General features: G+C 44.7%; 1 protein-coding gene across 1 annotated transcript in view; it reads right to left on the bottom strand.

The window, feature by feature from the left end:
* The window catches only part of BTBD11 (BTB domain containing 11), a 469,159-nt gene that overhangs the window by 21,430 nt on the left and 424,752 nt on the right, over positions 1 to 22,977 (bottom strand). Inside the window, exons 11-12 of the mRNA XM_030214435.1 lie at positions 12,252 to 12,430; positions 4,833 to 4,938 (exon numbers count right to left, since the gene is read on the bottom strand). Coding sequence (XP_030070295.1) covers positions 4,833 to 4,938; positions 12,252 to 12,430 — 285 coding nt within the window. The remainder of the gene's footprint in view (positions 1 to 4,832; positions 4,939 to 12,251; positions 12,431 to 22,977) is intronic.

The raw sequence follows: 22,977 nt of genomic DNA, 5'->3' as shown, positions 1-22,977 counted from the left end.
TAAAAATGCACCCGGGGGGGGGGGTGTCGTTTCACCGGGGGGGAGGTGTCGTTTCGCCGGGGGGGGGGGGGGGGCGCATCGATGATCCGCCCCGGGTGTCAGCCGCCCTAGGAACACCACTGTGAAGACATCCTCAGCCCAAACCCCTGCAGGGTGCTGGCATCGGTAGCTGGGAGCATGGCCACTGACTGCCACAGTGTTTTGAAGGCCAAGGTGTTCAAGCTGAGGATGGCTACAGCTGACGGAGCTTGGGGATCCCCACCAGCTACATCAATATTGCACACCACTGTTTGGAGGGCCTGAGCTGAAAGCAGACAGGCCCATGCCTGCTCAGGTCATAAGTACATAAGTATTGCCATACTGGGACAGACTGAAAGTCCATCAAGCCCAGCATCTTGTTTCCAACAGTGTCCAATCCAGGTCACAAGTACCTCGCAAGATCCCAAAACAGTACAATATGTTTTATGCTGGATTTTCCCCAAGTCCATTTTAATAATGGTCTATGGACTTTTCCATTAGGAAACCATCCAAACCGTTTTAAAACCCTGTTAAGCTAACTGCTTTTACTACATTCTCTGGCAACAAATTCCAGAATTTAATTACATGTTGCGTGAAGAAATATTTTCTCCGATTCATTTTAAATGTACTACTTTGTAGCTTCATTGCGTGCCCCCGGTCCTAGTATTTTTGGAAAGAGTAAACAAGCGATTCATAACTACCTGTTCCACTCCACTCATTATTTTATAGACTACGCCCCTGTTATGGAGTCCTACTCATTTCATCAGCTGTGCACCATGAATTTACTCCTTCTGGGCTGATATTGAGCCGGCAGTGGGCAGCGCAGTTAAAGCCCACTGCTAATGCTGAATCTGGAAATTCAATGTCACGACGTATTTGGCGAGCGGCATTGAATTTCCGGTTTCATTTTTGATTCCTGGAACTTAACCAGCTAAGCTGATATTCAGAGCTGACTTATTAAGTTCCTAAGACAGGACCGCTATTTATGCCGTCCTATTTAACTGCTAACCCAGCACTGAATATCAGCGCTAATTGGCAATATTATGTAATATAGCTGGTTAGACGCTATCTGCTGGATTCATGTGCCTAGCATTCTGCACTGAAATCTAAGTGTATTCCATAACAACGCACGTAACTTAATTGACTTAACAAGCTAATCAGCTCTGATAACATCATCTAACAAGCAATAATGAGCACTAATTGACAAGAATTAGAATTTATGCGCAGAACTTGCTAAGTGTATTCTGTAATGAACTGTGATCAAATTCTAATGCATGCAGTTATAAAGGCGCGTGGTTATGGGCGTGGACATGGGTGTTCCGTGAGCATTCCAAAATTTATGTGCGTAGTTATAGAATATGGCCCAGTGCAAGTAAATCTATGCGAAGGGATTTACGCTATGTTTTCGTTGGTGTAAATGGAGGCACGTAGTTTTAGACGCTGGGATATCAACTAAGCGTATTCTATATACTGAGCCTAGATTGTAAGCTCTGTCGAGCAGGGACTGTCTCTTCACGTTCAAGTGTACAGCGCTGCGTACGTCTAGCAGTGCTATAGAAACGATAAGTAGTAGTAGTAGTAAATCGAGCTTATAGAATATACTTAGCTGAAAATGTTTACTGTGTGGATTTTTTAGGCGTCTCATATAGAATCTGGACCTATGCGCTAATTGCAAATATTCAGAGGAGATAACCGGTTAGCTGGTTAAACACTATTTAAGTGGTCAGCAGCCATTGCTTACTGGTTAAACAGCACTGAATATTGGGGGGGCAACTCTCTACCTAGTCCTCTATTCTTTCTCCTTCTTTCTCTACCTAGTTCCCTTAGTCTTGGCTCATAAGCAGACTCCCCCACTCTTGGACTCCAGCTCCCTGTAAGTGAAGAAAGCAGAAATCCATGTGTTGTAGGAAGCTGGCTCAGTTATTGACTTTGAGGGGCATAATCGAAAGGGGCGCCCAAGTTTTCCTGAGGATATCCTCGCAGGACGTCCTGGCGAAGGGGCGGGGAAACCCATATTATCGAAACAAGATGGGCGTCCATCTTTCGTTTCGATAATACGGTCGGGGATGCCCAAATCGCGAAATTTAGGTCGACCTTAGAGATGGTCGACCTTAGAGATGGTTGTCCCCGATTTTCGCCGATAATGGAAACCGAGGACGCCCAACTCAGAAACGACCACATCCAAGCCATGTGGTCATGGGAGGAGCCAGCATTTGTAGTGCACTGGTCCCCCTCACATGCCAAGACGCCAACCAGGCACCCTAGGGGGCACTGCAGTGGACTTCAGAAATTGCTCCCAGGTGCATAACTCCCTTACCTTGTGTGCTGAGCCCCCCCAACCCCCCCCTAAAAAAAACCCCACTCCCCACAACTGTACACCACTACTATAGCCCTAAGGGGTGAAGGGGGGCACCTACATGTGGATACAGTGGGTTTCTGGTGGGTTTTGAAGGGTTCACATTTACCACCACAAGTGTAATAGCTGGGGGGGGGGGGGGGTGGTTGGGTCCGCCTGCCTGAAGTGCACTGCTCCAGGGACCTGCATACTGCTGTCATGGAGCTGGGTATGATATTTGAGGCTGGCATAGAGGCTGGCAAAAAATATTTAAAAAGTTGTTTTTGGGGTGGGAGGGGGTTGGTGACCACTAAGGGAGTAAGGGGAGGTCATCCCCGATTCCCTCCGGTGGTCATCTGGTCAGTTCAGACAACGTTTTGAGGATTGATTGTAACAAAAAATGGACCAAGTAAAGTCGCCCTAGTGCTTGTCAGGGACACCCTTCTTTTTTCCATTATCGGTCAAGGATGCCCATGTGCTAGGCATGCCCAAGTCCCGCCTTCGCTACGCTTCCGATACGCCCCCGTGAACTTTGGTCATCCCTGCGACGGAAAGCAGATGAGGACGCCCAAAATTGGCTTTTGATTATGCTGATTTGGGCGACTCTGGGAGAAGGAACCATAAATAAATAAATAAATAAATAAATAAATCTCCCGATTTGTGTTGAAAGATGGGCGCCCTTCTCTTTCGAAAATAAGCCTGTTTGGCTACCCCATGTGCCTGCCAAAGCTTCTCCACTGCTACTGCTTTCATCACTTAGACTGAATGAAATCCAGTGCTCAGTGTATACTCTCCCTGTCTAAATCTGGTCCTGCCCCAACAAACCTTTAATCCAGCCCCACTTTATCTGAATAACTTCTGGCTATACACTGACTTATGTGGCCACAATGTATCAATTCAGAGGGGCAGGAATTTGAAAGCAAAGGACTTACCTGAGCAACTTTGGAAGGTACACAGGAAGGGTTATCATATTTGACCTAAGGAAAAAGAGGACACATACCCCACCCCCTTTCATACACCTGACCCGCCCCATCATAACTTGCCCTGCCCGTCACACCCCACCTCACCTCGACACACCCACCCTTCCCCAACACACCCCCACCCTGCTCCCTGTCACTTTCACCCCCTCAAAGAAAGCCAGAGTCCCTCTCTCTCCTCCCATGTATATATCCTCCCCAATTTTCAGGCTTCCCTTCACTCACATTAGTTCATTCATTCATTCACAACCTCTCCCCTCCCCTCCTGTACCTTATTGTTGTGGTCTAGTGGTCTCTCTGGGGCAGGAAAAAGGCGCCCTCTATCCTGCCCGGGAGGCTGTAGATCTGTCTTGCTCCTGGTGCCAATTCAAAGTGGCTGCCGCGAGTTCAAGCAGTGACCTTGCAAGACTTCTGCGGAAGTCTCGCGACGCCACCGCTTGAACACTTGGAAGCCATTTTGAAGCAGCACCTGGAGCAAGACAGTCTGCAGCCGCACTGGATAGGAAAGAGGGGGCTCTTTCCTGCCCTGAAAAGGTCACTAGACCACCAGGGCACTACAATATGGTAAAGGAGGGGATGGGAGGATAGGACACCCTGAGGCCTACCTGCCTGTTCATTTGCAAATCTGGACAAATGGGCAGGTTGGGAAAACCCGCCTAGATGCCCGGCCGTGTCTTCAAAAAGAAGACATGTCCGGGTAAAACCAGATGTATGATAACCCTATACACAAGCAAATCACAGCCATTTATGCAATGGCAATAGCAGGTGCATGCTGGAGTCCCTAAGCACACTATGTAAAGCATATAACTTATAATATTCTATAAGTTACATGGGCATGTTGGAGACAGGCTCATGACCCCCCATGCTCTGCTCATCTATGCCTCTTGCAGCTATATGTTATGGCACATATGCACTACCATACAGAACAGCACCTGAATCTGAGTGCAGACCCCAAATCCGCACACAAACTAATTAGATGATGAGCCATTGTGAAGGGGTTTATAGAACTCTGCCTCTCACCCTTAAGAAAAGTTCCTCTCTAACTAGTCTGGGCCACCTTAAGAGCACTGACCCCACCCTGGGAGGAAATGAGGTGCGAGGGGTGGAGTCAATACCTGGGAGTTTAAAAGACAGGGCCAGGCTGAGGTTAAGGAGGCCCAGAGAAGGAAGAACTGAAGCATATGTCTACATTTTTACACAATACGTTTAGCTGCAGTAACCTGGCTGAGGTACGCCAACTTTTGCTTCTTGTTAAGCCTTGCAAGCCTTGTCGAGGTCTGGGGCCAGACCTGAGTCTTAGAAGACCGGAGAATATACAAGCTGTGTTTGGGGTGAGGCAGTCTAGTATTCAAAACCAGGGCCAGAACATGCCCTATAATGCCAAAAACTGCTTGCTGCATGTACAAAGCATACTTAATCCACATATGGTTGCCCCTATGAGAAACAATTATAGCAAAATGGCAAGTTTCCCCTCAGTCGGTCTGTAACAATGATGTACATACCTAGACGAGAAGTCTGTTTCCGTTTGATCTCTGTCAGCTTTGGGATAGGATACGGCCCATAGCACTGAGCGAAAATAACAGACAGCTGTTGACTTATAACTTCATTCTACAACAAATATGAATACAGGTTTTTGGTTAGAATGTGAAAGATAAGGAAGCAGAGGAAATTTCTCATGGGTTGTACAGTTTGTTAGGCTGAAATTAAGTACGTTCATCCACAGGAGGTGGGCTCCTTCTCCACAAATGACTCTATATTTAGTTTAATGGTAGAGTGACAGTAAATTCTGTTCTAAACATAAACATGAAACATAAGTTTCTGTGCCTTGGTCTGTCTTTTGTGTCTAATTGTGCTATTATTTTCCTCCAACCCATGCAAATGGATATTATTTAGCGTTTAAGTCCATTTTATAAAGGCAATATAGATTCTTATGGGGCTCATTTTCAAAGCACTTAGACTTACAAATTTCATAGGCTAGTATGGAGCTCATTTTTGAAAGAGAAAAACATCAAAGTGGCATAAAACAGGATTTGGACATTATTCTCACAGAAACATCCAAATCGGTATTTTCAAAACCTGTTTTTCAGATCTTTTTCTATGCTGTTTTTCTCCAGTATGTCCAAATCTCAAGGTGGTGTGTCAGGGCATGTTAAGGGCGGGATTCAGGTGTTCCTAAGACTTGGACATTTTTCAGTCATAATGGAACAAAACAAAATCGTCCAGGACTAAAACTAAGACGTTGTGAGCTAGACCTGTTTTTAAAAATGAATAAGGCACAAAAAAGTGCCTTAAATAGATGGTTCTGTGTAGCTTTAGGTGGAAAAAATGTCTGACTTGAGAGAGATAAAAACTGGAGGTTCACACGGCCATTAATAGGGAATATACAAAAATTGTCCATTTTAAACTGGCAGTAAAAATGGCCTTAGCGCGTGAGAATGACCCATGTAAGGATGTGCTAAAGTCACTTTTTACCGCAGTTTGGTAAAAAGACTCCCATGAAACTTATTCCCCCCAATATTCAGCAACTGGGTCTCATAGGTTTTTTATGCTTAGATATTCAGTGCCGGGCTGAATCTGGATATTGGCACTGAATGTCCGAATGTATTAAGACAGGTAATCTTTTACTAAACTGTGTTAAGGGCTAATGAGAACTTAACTGAGATAAAAGCATTAACACTTTTTGTGGTTATTTGCCTGCCAGAATGCATAGTAACATAGTAAATGACGGCAGATGAAGACCTGTACGATCCATCTAGTCTGCCCAACAAGATAAACTCATTTTACATGTTATGTGATACATATGTATACCCGAATTTGATTTGTCCTTGCCATTATCAGGGCACAGACCGTAGAAGTCTGCCCAGTACTGTTCTTGGTTGGAAGGTCAAAAAAAGCAGATCAATCAAAGAAAATAGTTTATTGAATGGCAACCAAATAAACAAATGGGCTGATTTGTTTATTTGGTTGTCATTCAATAAACTATTTTCTTTGATTGATCTGCTTTTTTTGTCCTTCCATCTTGGAGTTTGCAGATCGTTTGCCTTGCTGTTTTCTCAGTACTGTTCTTGTACTAATTTCTGAAGCTAATGTCGAAGCCCCTTAAAATTTACACTCCAGCCCATCCCTATCTATTCAGTCACGATCAGGGCGTAGACTGTAGAAGTTTGCCCAGCTCCCATTTTGTTTCCCAATTACAGGCATCGCCACTCAATCTCCGCTAAGATTCCATTGAACCATTCCTTCTAAACAGTATTCCTTTGTGCTTATCCCACGCATGTTTGAACTCCATTACCGTTTTCATCTCCACCACCTCCCGAGGGAGGACATTCCACATCAGGGGCGTAGCTACGGGTGGGCCTGGGTGGGCCCAGGCCCACCCAGTTTAGCCTCAGGCCCGCCCACCCAGAAGCAGATCCTTACCCACTCCCACCCCTGCCGCCGCAGCGCTTCATTTAATGCTGTTGGCGCTGCTGTTGCAGTCTCCCACCCTCGTGGCGTTGATGTCAGCGCCATAGCGAAGTATAAGCGCCACCGCGGGGGTGGGAGACTGTGCAACAGCAGCGCCGACAGCATTAAATGAAGCGCTGCGGCAGGGGTGGGAGAGGGTGAGCAGGAAGTCAGTGGGGTACTGGCCCAGGAAGGGGAGGCTGGGAGGGGAGGGGCCTGAAGGGAACAGAAGGGTGCTGGACTTGCCAGGGGGGGAGGGTTGGAGGGAAGGGAGAGAGGTTTTGGATTTGCAGAGGGGAGGTTGGAGGGAAGGGGAGAGGTTTTGGATTTGCAGAGGGGAGGTTGGAAGGAAGGGGAGAGGTTTTGGATTTGCAGAGGGGAGGTTGGAAGGAAGGGGAGAGGTTTTGGATTTGCAGAGGGGAGGTTGGAGGGAAGGGGAGAGGTTTTGGATTTGCAGAGGGGAGGTAGGAGGGAGGGGGAGAGGTTTGGGATTTGCAGAGGGAAGGTTGGAAGGAAGGGGAGAGGTTGCAGGAGAAAGAGCCAGATGCATAAGGGGAAGGAAAGAGGAAGAGAAGCTGGTTGGGAGGTGGGATCAGAGAGGAGAGGGACACATTGGTGTGGAGGAGGGAGAAAGGGGACATAGGGAAGTATACAGATACAGAAGGGAGATGATGGGCATTAGGTGGGAGCATGGGGACAGGGACACAAATGTGAGATGCTGTATGGGGATGGCACATAGGGGTAATGCCTTACAAGGGGGGGAACGGGGCTATGGAATAGAGATAAAATGCTGGAGAGGAGGGTATATAGACACGGGGGGGGGGGGAGAGAGATACCAGACAAGAGGGAGAATAGGAACACAGAAGGGATATGCTGGGAATGGGGTGCATAGGTGCACAGAAGAATGATAATGGATGAGGGGATATGAACACAGGGGAGATACTGGACAAGGAAATATAGGAAAACAGAGATGGGAGATGGATGATGGACATGGAGAAAGAAGAAATGTCAAATAGGAGACCCTGGCAAGTGAGTTAAGAGAAGACAGAGGGAAGCAGAAACCAGAGAGTGGGACCAATATGATTTGAGAAAAAATGACCAGACAACAAAAAGGTATAAAAAATTATTTTATTTTCAATGTTGTGAATATAATATGTTGGATTTGGAATGTACATCTTGCCAAAGTTGCCTGTAGCCACTGAAGCCTGCACTGCAACCTTCATTGAAGTTATGGGGAGTGGGGTAGGAACAGAGCATGGGTGCATCAGGTTGCTGTTTTTTCTCTTTCAAAAAAGTTGGCAACTCTAGTGCCCACCCATCCAACCTGTTGGCCCACCCAAAAATTGCCTTCTGGCTACGCCACTGTTCCACATATCTACCACCCTCTCTGTGAAAAAATACTTCCTGACATTAGTCCTGAGTCTGCCCCCCTTCAACTTCAATTCATGTCCTCTAGTTCTACCGCCTTCCCGTCTCTGGAAAAGGTTCATTTGCAGATTAAGACCTTTCAAATATTTGAACGTCTGTATCATATCACCCCTGTTTCTCCTTTCCTCCAGAGTATACATGTTCAGGTCAGCAAGTCTCTCCTCATACGTCTTGTAACGCGAATCCCATACCATTCTTGTAGCTTTTCTTTGCACCGCTTCCAGTCTTTTTACATCTTTAGCAAGATATGGCCTCCAAAACTGAACACAATACTCCAAGTGGGGCCTCACCAATGACTTGTAGAGGGGCATCAACACCTCTTTTCTTCTGCTGGTTATGCCCCTCTCTATGCAGCCTAGCATCCTTATGGCCACGGCCCGCCTTGTCGCATTGCTTCTTCACCTTCAGATCCTCTGACACCAACACCCCAAGGTCTCTCTCCTGAGTCGAGCTTACTAATCTCTCCCCTCCAATCTGGTATCTCTCTTTTGGGTTTTTGCACCCCAAGTGCATCACTCTACATTTCTTGGCATTAAATTTTAACTGTACGTAAAAATGTACTCAGAGCAAACTCATATATCAGAAACAAGAAACTAATTATACTCTCATTGAATACTCATAGGAGTTCTAATAATGTGCTCAGTCCTTGCCTATTCCAGCCATTATATCCCCCAAGGGAATATGTGGCAGTGTCACAGATGGAACCATCATAGCACATTAATTGTTCAGCCTCCAAAACATTGTATGTACATACAGTATAACGTAATCCAGCTTAAGTTTTCCAGAAATACTACAAGCATATATGATTGATATTCAAATAAGACCACACTTACTTAATACATGTATGCGTACACACTATAAATGTTCACATGATTCCTTATAATAGTTATTACAAATGGAGATTTACGGAACTGTGCCTAGATCACTTGCTAACCATAGACAACTGCTAATAAGCGACTCCATGCACTAATTATGCATTATTTATTTATTTTATAATTATGAGTCAATATATGGCCAAAATCTATACAAAGTGGGATGAGATTAAAGTTGTGCCAGGGAGGGGCCCGAGTTATCTGCATAGCAGTAATATTCAGACAACATTCAGCTAACTTGAGCATATAAAGTTAAGACCATATATTCAGCAGTATGACCTGGTTAAATAGATGCATGAAGATGTACAGATAACTTCCATCTTTATGCGGTTGCCATCCTAATGAAAATTGACCCCACTGTGTTTTTCTACTTCAGAACTGAATAACTGCTAAATACTGAGGAAAACTGGAAGTATAGACTGTTTTTCTGCACCATTCACATTTTTTTTCTGCTCTGTTGCTGATTCATGCTTGCTTTTACTGTAAACCTCCTCTAATTTGGAGCCCACCCTTGACGTACGGTCTTTTTTTGAGTGGAAGTAATCCCTTGTCTCACTTGATCAGGGACTTGGAGTGGAGGAGTAGCCTATTTTATTTATTTAAAATATTTATAAATCGCTCTATCCAATCACCCTAGGCAGTGTACAACACAGAAATGTACATAATCATTAGCACCGAGACAGCACATATCAAAAAAACAAACAACATAGCAACTAACATTGTACAGTGAACAGCCCCCTACATCACAACTCCAAACACCTGAGTAAAAAAAGAGTGATTTCAGTACTTCCTGAACTGCACAATATTTTAAAAGTCTTTTTTAGGGTGGGAGGGGGTTGGTGACCACTGGGGGAGTAAGGGGAGGTGATCCCCAATTCCCTCCGGTGGTCATCTGGCCAGTTTGGGCACCTTTTTGAGGCTTGGTCGTAACAAAAAATGGACCAAGTAAAGTTGTCCAAGTGCTCGTCAGGGACGCCCTTCTTTTTTCCATTATCGGTCGAGGACGCCCACGTGTTAGGCACGCCCCAGACCTACCTTCGACATGCCCCCGTGAACTTTGGTCATCGCCGCGATGGAAAGCAGTTGAGGACGCCCAAAATCGGCTGTCGATTATGATGATTTGGGCGACACTGGGAGAAGGACGCCCATCTCCTGATTTGTGTCGAAAGATGGGCGCCCTTCTCTTTTGAAAATAAGCCTGAAAGTGGCTCTTAACCAGTTAGTGATGCTAAATATCCACTGTTGGGGAGATGGTGGATGAGATTTGATATACCGCCTTTCTGTGGTTACAATCAAAGCTGTTTACATATTACATTCAGGTACTTATTTTGTACCTGGGGCAATGTTATTGTGTATTGTGTTGACATAATATGCCATAATTTGTATTGTTTGAATATTTTTACTGCTATAATTGTCTATTGTTTATGCTTGACTTATTCTTGCTGTACACTGTCTTGAGTGAATTCCTTCAAAAAGGTGGTATATAAATCCTAATAATACTGCTAAGCTGAAACTAGAAGCATATACATGAATATTCAGTAGCTGCTATCAATGAGCTTTTTAAAATGCTGGCTATGGTGGTGAAAAAATATCTGAATATTCAGCACCACTATCTGGATACTGGTTGGCACTGAGGGCTCCTTTTTGCCAAGCTGCGGTAAAAGGGGGCCGGCGCATGTTTTACATGTGCATCGAGGTCCCCTTTTACCAGAGCTGGTAAAAGCGAAGGTCTCGCTTTCCTGCAGTAAATGGCCGGACGGCAAGTAAAGCACTTGCCGTGTGGCCATTTTGGGGTTAGGAGCCCTTACTGCCACCCCATTGAGGGCTCCAGCGCTAACTCGGCAGTAACTGGGCAGCGGCGGAAATGACAGCACGGTAGGGGTGGGAAGTACCACCGAGTGGCTGCGGTAGCCTGGCGGTACTTACCGCCCCTTAGTAAAAGGAGCCCTGAACATCTGGATAAGGTGATCAGTACCAGAACTTATCTTGACTGTGGCAATATGCGCTCTGCTGTCTGGATACCTTAGGGCAGTCTCCTATCTGCTCCAAGTCATACGGATAAGTTATCTTGGTCGCAAACTGCATATTACCTCTATCCGGATAGTTTCAGGACTGCCCTGGCCCCACCCCAGTACTATCTGCATAGTGCAGAGGAGGTCTGTAAGGATATTCAGAAGCTCTATCCAGATAGTGCCTCGGACTATCCTGGTTAGCAGCACTTATCTAAATAATAGGTGCTGTTATCCGGAAAAATATTTTTTGGTTATTGACCCGATATAGTACGGTGCATGCTAATTGAAATGGAACAGAAATAAAAAAACACAAAAGGAAACAAACAGGGAAAAAAACATGAGATTAAAATATTTTCCCTGCACCCTGTTCATTGAGATGGGCTATGCACACTAGATAAATCCAAGTTTTTATCAACAGCAGTGGCGTACCAAGGGGGGGGGGCGGTGGGGGCGGTCCGCCCCGGGTGCATGCCGCTGGGGGGTGCCGTGGTGCGTGCCTGCTGTGAGAGTTTGTTAACTTCTCTTGTTCGCTGCAGCTCCCTCTGCCCCGGAACAGGTTACTTCCTGTTCCGGGGCAGAGGGAGCTGCAGCGAACGAGCAAAGTTAGTAAACTTGCAGCAGGTGCACGCTGCGGCACCCCCCACCCCCCCCCCCCCCCCGGCGGCATGCACCCGGGGGGGGGGGCTTTCGCTGGGGGGGGGTCCGTGCTGCATCGGGGGGGGGGGGGTGCTGCACCCGGGGGGCGGGGCGCCGCCTCGGGTGTCCGCCCCCCTAGGAACGCCACTGATCAACAGTGAAACACGCTAAGGAACCTGTTTACTAAAGTTTAGCATGAGCTAGTGGAATTAGAGCTTGAAATATGCTAAGAAGCCCATCCTATACTTATGGGTTTCTCAGCATTTAGTACATGCTAATGGAGGGCTGATAAGAGAGTTATATGTACTGAATGCAGTGCTGAAAACAGCTACCCTGGCAAATTGGTCCAGTGGTTTGCAGTGGTTCTGATCCTCCCATGTGTCCTCTATATGTGTCAACTTTAACCCGGAAGACAGCCCTGGATGAAAAAAAAATCAGCATAACAAACCCATGTAAACATTTTTACTGATACAGCAAAGCTACGGAAGTTGGTGTCAAACTGAATAAGAAAGAGGGAGTACAGTACCTTACTTGCCCTCAATATTTCAAACATCAGGGGCAATCCTTGAGTAATGAGCTCCTCGGTATACTGTTCTTCTTGAATAGTTTTAAATTCTTTTAACAAGCATTGGATCAGAGGTCTTCTGTGTTGCTGAAAGGAAACTCGCAAGGATTCAAACCAAGTGTGCAGAGTCCATGGAACACCTAGAAAAACAGAAGAATCTTTATGTCTAATTTATGGTGAGTTTGATTCCTGAAGCCAACTCTGAATGAGGTAGACCTTACAGTGTATTAAAGAATGGAAATATGACATTGCTTTGGCTAAGAAAATGTATTGTTCCAAAAAGATTCTTGGGTACAAATGACTCATGAGCATTGTTTCTAATTATTCATTCCTTATTTTCTGATCCTTTTATAAAGATTGTGACCAATTTTCTCCAACTGCTCATGATTTTGCCAGCTATTTTGAAGACAAGATATCCTCTATTAGGTCTCATTTAGTTGCTTTTAATTCTTCGTTACAATCTGAAGCAATGGTTTCAGTTAGGACCTGCGATATTATGGCAGATTGTGTTTGGTTTAAATTTTCTTCAATAGCCCTTGACGTTCTGTCACAAAACGCCTAGCTACCCACCTGGGGCTACCCCACGGCCACTTAGAGGGTCTATCCCCAGCACAGCTCAGCTCCGCCTGCACTTGCTGCTTGTGCTCTACACTAGCACCCTCCTACCACCGAATGGGTCACAACCACCTCTGGACGAGACTCCCGCTCTCAAATTATCCCCAGAGATTTCTAAGTTACTGGAGGCCACACTTCCAGCGGTCCCACAATTCCCAGAAAGCACTCACAGACCCAACACACAAACCACCAGGATTCTATATCACTCCAGACAAGCAGAGGCAATAAACTAAAAGGAATGTTTATTGTCTGAAAAACTGAACAGTGAAACAGAAAAAGTGCAGTCAGCAGAATAATAACAGGTAATTGAAATATGGATCAGGACATAAACTGTTCATAGAGCCTCAGCGAAGAGGTCCTACTCTTTTCTTCCTGGCTAAGACTGGAGCAAAAGCAGAAGCGGAGCCAGGCTGACGACGCGGGGGGAGCGAGAGTGGACATCTGCTGGCGCACATTTTCAATGCAACACATTGAGAAAAAAATAGGCCAAGAGCTGCCAGAACTCCATTTGGGGGAGCGGCCGCTCCCCTGGCACCCCCCCCCTGGCTACACCACTGAGCAAAAGCCAGTATGTTCTAGAAGAAATTGAGCCCTTGGGACAATAAGAGTCCAGAACAACAAGTTCCAAAAATAGTCGGCCACATCACTGCAGGTCTTTTCTCGGTAACAGCTTTAAACATAAGCATGCACCACCTGCTGGCTAAACTAGAGAAATATACTTCAAGAAATAATACAAGTTACAGGCTTAAACCCACTGTTTTGTCACACATCTAGGTTAGTCACTAAGGGTCCTGTTCACTAAGCCACGCTGGAGGCACATTACCATTTTTAGCTTGTGCTAAGCATTAGCATACGCTAACTGTGTAAATGTCCATAATATTCCTATGGGCGTCTACATGGCTAGCGTGCGTTAATTTTTAGCATGCGCAAAAAATGCTAGCGCACCTTAGTAAACACGGCTCTAAATTTGGCAAGGGATATTGCGACCTAGATCCTTGTCCAGCAAGTATGCTGAAGTTTCTACCTTCGGTGGGTCTTTCTTGGTTACACTCTTTCTTCAATCTTATGTTTGCATAACGTAGCTTTTCTACAAAACTCTCTATTACCTCACTAGTTATTACCTCACTAGTTACTCCCATCTCTAGATCATTTATAAATATGTTAAATAGCAGTGGTCCCAGCACAGGCCCCCGGGGAACTCCACAATCTACCCTTCTCCATTGAGAATACTGACCATTAACCCTATCGCCTATTTTCTATCTTTTAACCAATTTTAAACCACAATAGGACACTACCTCCTATCACATGTCTCTCCAATTTCCTCTGGAGTCTTTCATGAGGTACTATGTCAAATGCTTTTTAAAAATCTGGATACACAATATCGGCCGGCTCACCTTTATCCACATCTTTGTTCACCTCTTCAAAGAAATGTAGTAGATTGGTGAGGCAAGATTTTCCTTCTCTAAATCCATGTTGGCTTTGTCTCATTAATCCATGCTTTTGAATATGCTCTGTAATTTTGTTCTTTATAATAGTCTCTACCATTTTGCCCGGCACTGACATCAGGCTTACCAGTCTATAATTTCCCGGATCACCTCTGGAACCTTTTTTTAAAAACGGTGTTACATTGGCCACCCTCCAATCTTCTAGTACCATGCTTGATTTTAAAGATATGCTTTCAACAATTTACAAAATTTTAAATAATCTGTAGCATATCTAATTGACTTTGGTAAGAAATTCCACCTCTTAGTAGCCTGGTACATGAAGCTAGCATCATGAATTGATTTATAACAAAGATTTTTACAGCATGGAAAATGGAGGAGAAATAGTCTGTCGACGTAGGATGAGCATTACGTAAAGGTAATTCTAACAAGTGTTGCATATAATCAGGTAGAAGGCCAAACAACATTTGATAAACAAGTACACACAATTTAAAGGTGACTCTTCCATTTACTGGAAGCCCCTGCATCTTCATTAAAAGAGGAGCTGACTTGGCAAACCGAGGAGCTTTACGTAGGAGACGGGCCGCAGTGTTCTGAGCTGTTTGAAGTTTTTTGATAAGGGAGACTTTTAAGTCTGCGTAAACTGCATTACAGTTATGAAATTTGGATAGCATTAAAGATTTTACTAAAGAGCGAAATAGTGAGTTTGAAAAGAAAGGCCTCCGTCTCTTCAATCTCCACAGAAAATTAAAGTCACTAGAAATCACCACAGAAACCCGAGGTTCAAACGATAGGGTTTGGTCGACAGTTATTCCCACGATTTTCAAGGTGGTAGAAAAAGGATAAGACACACTATCAACAGTGAAGTTTATGCTAGTCATTGGATTGACAGAACTGGTTAGGATTAGGAACTTGGTTTTATCTTTATTTAATTTCAGTTTAAAATAGGCTGCCCAAAATTCCATTAGATCCAAACCCAATTTAATTCTAGGCAAGATTTCATCTAAGTTGTCTAGAAATGGTATGCATAGCATGACATCATCAGCGTAAATAAAGATGTTAAAGCCACTTGATTCTAGTAATCCACCTGGAGAAGAGTCTTTGACGGTATCGTAGGCTTCAAGCAAGCCTACAATAAAGGCCTGACTTAAACTGCGAGTTCATCTGCACTACCTAGATCAGACTACGAAGACTAAAATCTGGAATATGTCCCCCGTATAATTCTTCTAGTACACTCCTCCTTATACATTCTAGTACTTCCCTCTTCCTCCCTCCCTTTCATTCTCCCATTATAAACAACACGATAACCCCATTACACACCCATCTCCCATTCCCTGCCTCTACCATCCTCCTTCCTTGCCCATCTCACCTATCCACATCTTATGATCACTTCTTTATTTACTATATTACATCTACATGCATTTTATATCACTTTGTTTATCTGTATTACTATTTAAATGACCCCCTCTCTACTTACTTTATCACAGCTGCATCCATTCTATGCTACTTTGTTTAACCTGTAGTACTATGTAAGCAGCATTGAACCTGCTAATGAGTGGTTAAGCGCGGGGTATAAGTGTTACAAATAATAATAACAATAATAAATATTTGAATTTTTAGAGCATCATCTTGGGATTTTCTTGTCTCCTTTGCTGTGTCTGTGTATCTGTTAGATTGCGAGGGCTTGTTCTTCTGTGTGTTTGTCCATATACATCTAGGTACGAATTTGTAGAATTCTATTTTTTATGCACCTGGGTCTGTCAAAAATAGGGATGGACATGGCCCAGCATTGAATTTCCAAGTTTAATGCTGGTGGCGGTGTGCAAAATGCTGCCCGCCGCCGATTGAATATCTGGCCCAAGGTGTTAAGATTTTCTTGTAGAAAAGACACTTATCACATGGCTTTGAGGCGCCTAAATGGAGGCATCCCATATAGAACTGACTCCTTATTTATTTATTTTTTTTTTTTTAGCATTTCTATAGCGCTACAAGGCATACGCAGCGCTGCACAAACATAGAAGAAAGACAGTCCCTGCTCAAAGAGCTTACAATCTAATAGACAAAAAATAAATAAAGTAAGCAAATCAAATCAATTAATGTGAACGGGAAGGAAGAGAGGAGGGTAGGTGGAGGCGAGTGGTTACAAGTGGTTACGAGTCAAAAGCAATGTTAAAGAGGTGGGCTTTCAGTCTAGATTTAAAGGTGGCCAAGGATGGGGCAAGACGTAGGGGCTCAGGAAGTTTATTCCAGGCGTAGGGTGCAGCGAGACAGAAGGCACGAAGTCTGGAGTTGGCAGTAGTGGAGAAGGGAACAGATAAGAAGGATTTACCCATGGAGTGGAGTGCACGGGAAGGGGTGTAGGGAAGGACGAGTGTGGAGAGATACTGGGGAGCAGCAGAGTGAATACATTTATAGGTTAGTAGAAGAAGTTTGAACAGGATGCGAAAACGGATAGGGAGCCAGTGAAGGGCCTTGAGGAGAGGGGTAGACTCCTTAGTGGCCGGGCCAGCTGAAAGAGGCCCAATGGCATCATTTTCAAAAAAACACGGTCTTCTACTAAAGCGCGCTCACATTTTTGGTGCGTGCTAAAATTGTGGATGCGCTAAACATTAGAGATACATTCCTATGGGCATCTCTAACAGTGCGCCCACAATTTTAGCGTGCGCTAAAAACGTGAGTGCACCCTAGTAAAAGACGCCCTTAACTGCCTGAATTTTAGCTGTTTCTATATTTAGATAATTTGGAGGCCTATGTTTGTTTGAAAATTCTATGAAATTGAGATTCCTAAATCATAGATACCTGGGTTTGGCCTCTACTTCATTTGACTTGATATGTGTTCCCGGTGGTGATATCCTCCACACAGTTTCTACCCCCACAGCCACCAAAATTTAGGTTCTTAAATGTAAGGATCTAGTAGAAATAAGTGTTTAAATTTATGTGCTTATTTTCAAAGGCACTGATTTAGGAGTATAACTTTTTAAAGCCAAACCTGTGGGTAAAACACTGCTTTGCCCTTAGACATGGATTGTTTTAAAATTGCCTACCCTTTGCACAGGTAAAGAAGTACATTCTGGAATGCATCTGTATTTCTAGGGGAGGGATTAGGGTGTAATAATGTTTATTCTTTTGTATTTTCAAAACGAGCTTAGTCTTTGTCAGAAAAAGCACCTGCAGAAAAAGCAGGTACAATTGTGAGCTGGCCCTTTTTCCCTTAGGCAACTTTCCAGTTGAATTCCACTAATGCAACCAGTGGTAGAACTTCCCTCTAGAACATTTGAAAACTGATCCTAGACTGACAACAAGATTAGACATTTCAATGTACATAACATCAGGGCCCGCCTCAGAGTACTGGATGCCCTAGGTGAACCTTCAGTCATGCGCTCCCTCCCCAGGGGCAGCTCAAGGCCATACCAACACCCTTTCCTTTCATCTCTGCCTTCCCCATGACCAGCATCTCCCCTTCCCTCCAACTCACCCCCCCCCCCCCCCCCGCCCATGGCCAACATCTCCCCTTTCCTTCAACTCCCTACCCATGATCAGCATCTCCCCTTCTTTCCACTTCCCTTCTCCCCATAACCAGCATCTCCCCTTCCCACCAGCTCCCTAACCCCTCTAAGACCAGCATCTCCCCTTCCCTCCACCCCCCCTTGGCCAGCATTTCCTCTTCCCCGCTTTACCTCCATGTTCCATGGGCAGCAACATCCCTTCCACACAACATCCCTTCCACCCCCCCTAAACATGTTGCCAGCATCTTCCCTTCCTTTCCTTCACTCTGCATCTGACATCACCCCCTCTCTAATGGGTCATTGCCATGCCCGCTATAGTCTCCTACATCAGCTCCAAGCTTTAAAGAAGACTGAGTGCTGCATAGACCCTCTAGGCACAGGCATATCCTGATGTTGTACCCTCACTATCTCCAACAGGAAGTCTGCTTCCGGGGTGGGGAGGAAGGAACAAGGCAGTACGAGCGTAGGCTTGTGCTTACAGGGTGCTGTGTTCAATCTTTTTTTGAACTTGGACTGGCATGGGAGGAGATTGGAGTGGGGGGGGGGGGGGGCGGGCAGTGCAGCAGTAGCAGCCCTGCAGGGAGAAAGCTCTAGTGCATGCCAGAACCATGCCACTGTCCCCACATTCTGCTGCCTAGTGATAGGGCCAGCCCTGGATAACACATTAGTATAAAGTCTTAAAAAGCTATTCTATAGCTGGGCGTATGCAGTTACACAAACCTTATTCGCATAGGTGCACAGAAAAGGGTCACTTACACACATATGTGCTCTATCCCCTGGATTCAGTAAACGGTGCCTAAATCTGAAAGCCTAAAATTGTGGGCAATCCTGAGATCCGCACATAAATAAGTTAAAGAGTCATTAGCAATCAATAACTGGCTGTTAACAATCAATTATTACATTAATTGGCTTTAATTTGGATTTGCGTGCAGATCTCGCTATCTAAAATTCTATACGGATCTGCGCCCAAATCTTCTCTCGCACAATCCAAAAGGAGGCATGGCAATGGAAGGGGCATAGGTGGGTCAGGGGTGTCCCATAGAAGTATGTGCAGTGTTCTAGAATTTAAGGGCAATGTGCCAGGATTTACACCAGGGTTCAGTTGATGTAAGTCTTTGCACCCAACGTTGGGCACTGGAATGTACGCTAAGAACTATTCTATAAAGAGTGCTCATCCCAGAGCGCCTTTTATAGACTTGCACGGAGCGCACATTTACTGAAGCCAGCCCTTGGTGCTGTTTTATAACAGCGCATGTAAGTGCGCCTTACTGCAAGGGGGTGTACATGTGAGCAATGCATGGAAGGGGCATGGGCGTGTCTCCAACATATACATGCAACTTACAGAACACTATAAATTATCCTCCAAATTCTATATATGGCGCGCAAATTTGGTCACGCACCCAATTTGCATGTGCAATTTAATTGATCAATGAGCGAATTAGCACTGATAATTGGGTGCTAACAATCAATTATTTGCATTAATTGGCAACAATTTGAATTTATGTGTGCATCTTTGTAGTCGGTATTCTATAAAGATGTGTGTGTAAATTTTTATGCGTGGATCTGAAAAGGGATATGACCATGGAAGGGGCATGGCAGGTCAGAGGCGTTCCTAGAATTTGCGCGCAGTGTGACAGAATACAGCAGATCTGTGTCTAACTTAGGTGCAAGGATTTACAGCAAGAGTCAATTCGTGTAAATCCTTGCACCCAAAACTGGGTGTGGATCCCGGAGCTAACCCCCAGATTCTATACAGCATGCCTAGGGATCTGCGCCGAAATCCAATTCTATAACAACGCACATAACTTAATTGGCTTAACAAGCCAATCAGCACTGATAACAGCTCTTAGCAAGCAATAATGAGAACCAATTAGCAATAATTACAATTTATGCGTGTAAGTTGCTAAGCATATTCTGTAACATAGTGTGCCTAACTTCTAACATGCACAGGCAAAAAAAGGTGTGGTTATGGGCAGGGAAACGTACGCGCATAGTTACAGAATATGGCACAGTGCGCCTAAATCAACATGCTAGGATTTATGCCATGTTTTCGTTGGCGCAAATGGATGTGCGTAGTTTTAGGTGCTGGAATATCAACTAAGTGTATTCTATATACTGCACCTAAATCTAGGTGCCGCTTATAGAATACGCTTAGTTGGCGTGGAGGGGCATAATCGAACGCGAACGCCCATCTCCATGGGCGTCTATGTCCGTGAACGGGTATGTGAAGGGGTGGGACAGACTGTAGTTTCGAAAAAAATGGGCGCCCATCTTTTTTTTCAATAATACGGTTTGTGCCCGGCAAATGCATTGGATTTGTGCAGATTTGAGCTGGGCGGTTTCGTTTTCCAGCGATAATGGAAACCGAAGGCGCCTAGCTCAAAAACGAACAAATTCAAGGCATTGGGTCGTGGGAGGGGCCAGGATTTGTAGTGCACTGGTCCCCCTCACATGCCAGGACACCAATCGGGCACTTGCCACGTGGCCATTTCAGGGGGGAGCCCTTACTGCCACCCATTGAGGTGGCGGTAAGGGCTCCCACGTTGATCTGGCAGTAACTGGGCAGCACTGCCCGATTACTGCTGGGTACACTCCGACGCTACAAAAATAAATTTTTGTAGTGCCAGAAATGACGGCGCGCTAGGGGTGGGAAGTACCGCAAGGTTGCTGCGGTAGCTCGGCGGTATTTCCTGTGTAGCGAGCGGTAAGCCCGCATTGCGCTCACCGCCACTTAGTAAAAGGAGCCCTAGAGGTGCCAAGTTAAAGAACTGCCCCCTTACGGCTTCTGGTTGGACTTGCCAGTGTTCAACAATTATATATTTGGTCCCAAAAAACAACAAGGCAGATGATCCGCAAACTCCAATGTGGAAACAAACAGAGCAGATCCGAAACAGATACGAACAAGTTTAGAGTTTCAACCCAGTGCAGTGTCCGACACAGGCTATGTTTTTTCCAGCATTACTGAGGAGTGTGTGAGCACATCGCCATCTTCTGGAGAACGCCTTTGACTTTGGAGTAGAAATTGTGCTGTTTTTTTAACTACTATAGTGCCATATTCATTTGGACAATAATTCCGTAAGGTGGAAAATAGCAAACAGAGCACTCAGTTTTTCAGCGGTGAAGATTACGATATAGCCCCTGACGCAGCCCTTTTGGGTGAAACACGGCCTGTGTCGGGCACTGCACTAGGTTGAAATTCTACCATAAAGATCTGCTCTGTTTGTTTCCAATTATATATTTGTGAATGACCACTGCTGTGCCCTATATGGCAGACATCAGTTGAGACAGATGAGTGCTGTGGGATTAGAAATATCTTGTAGTGACCTGTCTACTAAAAAATGCTTCAGCGACGTTCGGGGGGGCGGAGTTAAGATGGCGACCTGAGTCGGAGTGCAGGCGAGAGCGTTTGTGAGGACTGGAGCCTTCGTTTTGCAACTTAACTGTTTTACCTTATGAAACTTAATGACGCATTCTAAAAGAAAGGCCGTGGTGAAGGCCGCGCTGCCGCCGGCAAGAACCTCGTCGCCAATCCAACAGACGATTCTTCGCTATGCTTCCGACCCCCGGACTAGCACCGGAGCGTTGAGTCCCGCTGTTCAGGCTGCCGGAGGAGCGACAGCCTTGCTTGGGAATGAGATTTCACTCTCCGCCGGAATCCGTTATACCTCCCTGCCCTGCGTCTTCTCGAGATGAGATACAACGGCTAATAGCACCGGAAGTCGGTAACGGTTTAGCCTTGATCGGCAGCTCCTCATCTCAGAACACAGGCAATACAATCATGGAAGCGGACATGGAAGCTCCCAGGGAGGTAACTTTGCAGTCTATTTGGACTATTTTACAAAATTTAACGGCTACAGTCACAAAAGTATCACAGGAAACTACTATACTGGTAAACAAAGTAGACTCTCTAACCTTAGCCCTTGAAGATGTAAAGCAAGACATGTTGACTCGAGTAACACAATTTCAAGCTGAACATCAAACTTTAAAATCTACTACGGAGATGTTGATTAAAGACAAAATTATCACGGCTCGCAAAATAGAACAATTTGAAAACTTCAATAGGAGACTGAATTTAAGAATGTTAAATTTCCCATTGGCCAGAGGGATATCGGCTCTTGACCTTTCCAAAAAATACCTGGTTGAAATACTTAAATATCCACAAGCTGCAATCCCACCGGTCAATAAACTGTACTATCTTCCTGTTTCAAAAGTAACTGATAATAGAGTTTCTCAAGAAATTGATACTTTGAATATTTCAGAGCTTCTAGAAGATTCATTATCGGAGGTTAAGGATCGACGGACTTTGCTCATCTCTTTTGTCTTCGAACAGGATTTAAATTCTTTGATGAAAGTATACTTTAAAAATTCCTCAAAAACTTTCTGTGGACAAAAGATCTGGGTATTTCCAGATGTTGTAAAGACTACCCAAGAACGACGTAAAGCCTTTTTGGCTTTTAGAGAGGAGGTTAGGGCGATGGGAGCCTCATTTCTATTGGCATATCCCTGCAAATGTTGTGTGAAATACCAGGGTAACAAATATGTTTTCCTTGACCCAAGCCACTTGAAATCATTTATAGAAGCTAAGAAAATTATTAAATAGACTACATATTAAAGACGGAGTTTAAAATAGTCAGTTTAAGGTCAGGCCATTTGCTAAGTTTTGGTTTATGTTTTCTAATATACTCCTACTAAGTGTTCTTCGCCCCCCTGTAACGTATTGTGGTCTGAGAAGGCTTAAGAAAGCTTTTGTGCTTTTTCTTTGTAAAACTAATATGTAAATGTATTACTTGCCGTTTTTCAGTTTTATAAGTGTAACTTGTAAATGATAAAATTTAAATAAAAAAAAAAAATGCTTCAGCAGTACACTGAGATCAGAACAGGCAACAGTCACTGCAAATGAATTCAAGGGGAAGTCTTCCAAGGACAACCACTGCTATTTGCCAAATCCAGCTTGTTTGTACAAATTTTCCTGTAATTACACCACCAACAAAATAGCAGCTCTGCCCACAAGCTATTCAGTTTTATGCAGTGTTTTCCTTATCATCAGAGCACTTAAACTTGACAGCAATCTACTGTGCCAAGCTTCTCACCTTACACAAAGTCATCCACTAATTTAGTCTGGTC

This window comes from Microcaecilia unicolor, chromosome 9 (assembly GCF_901765095.1).
Source record: "Microcaecilia unicolor chromosome 9, aMicUni1.1, whole genome shotgun sequence".
Taxonomy (NCBI): Eukaryota; Metazoa; Chordata; class Amphibia; order Gymnophiona; family Siphonopidae; genus Microcaecilia; species Microcaecilia unicolor.
The sequence above is the reverse complement of the archived record's forward strand: the minus strand, read 5'-3'. Positions and strand labels throughout refer to the sequence as shown.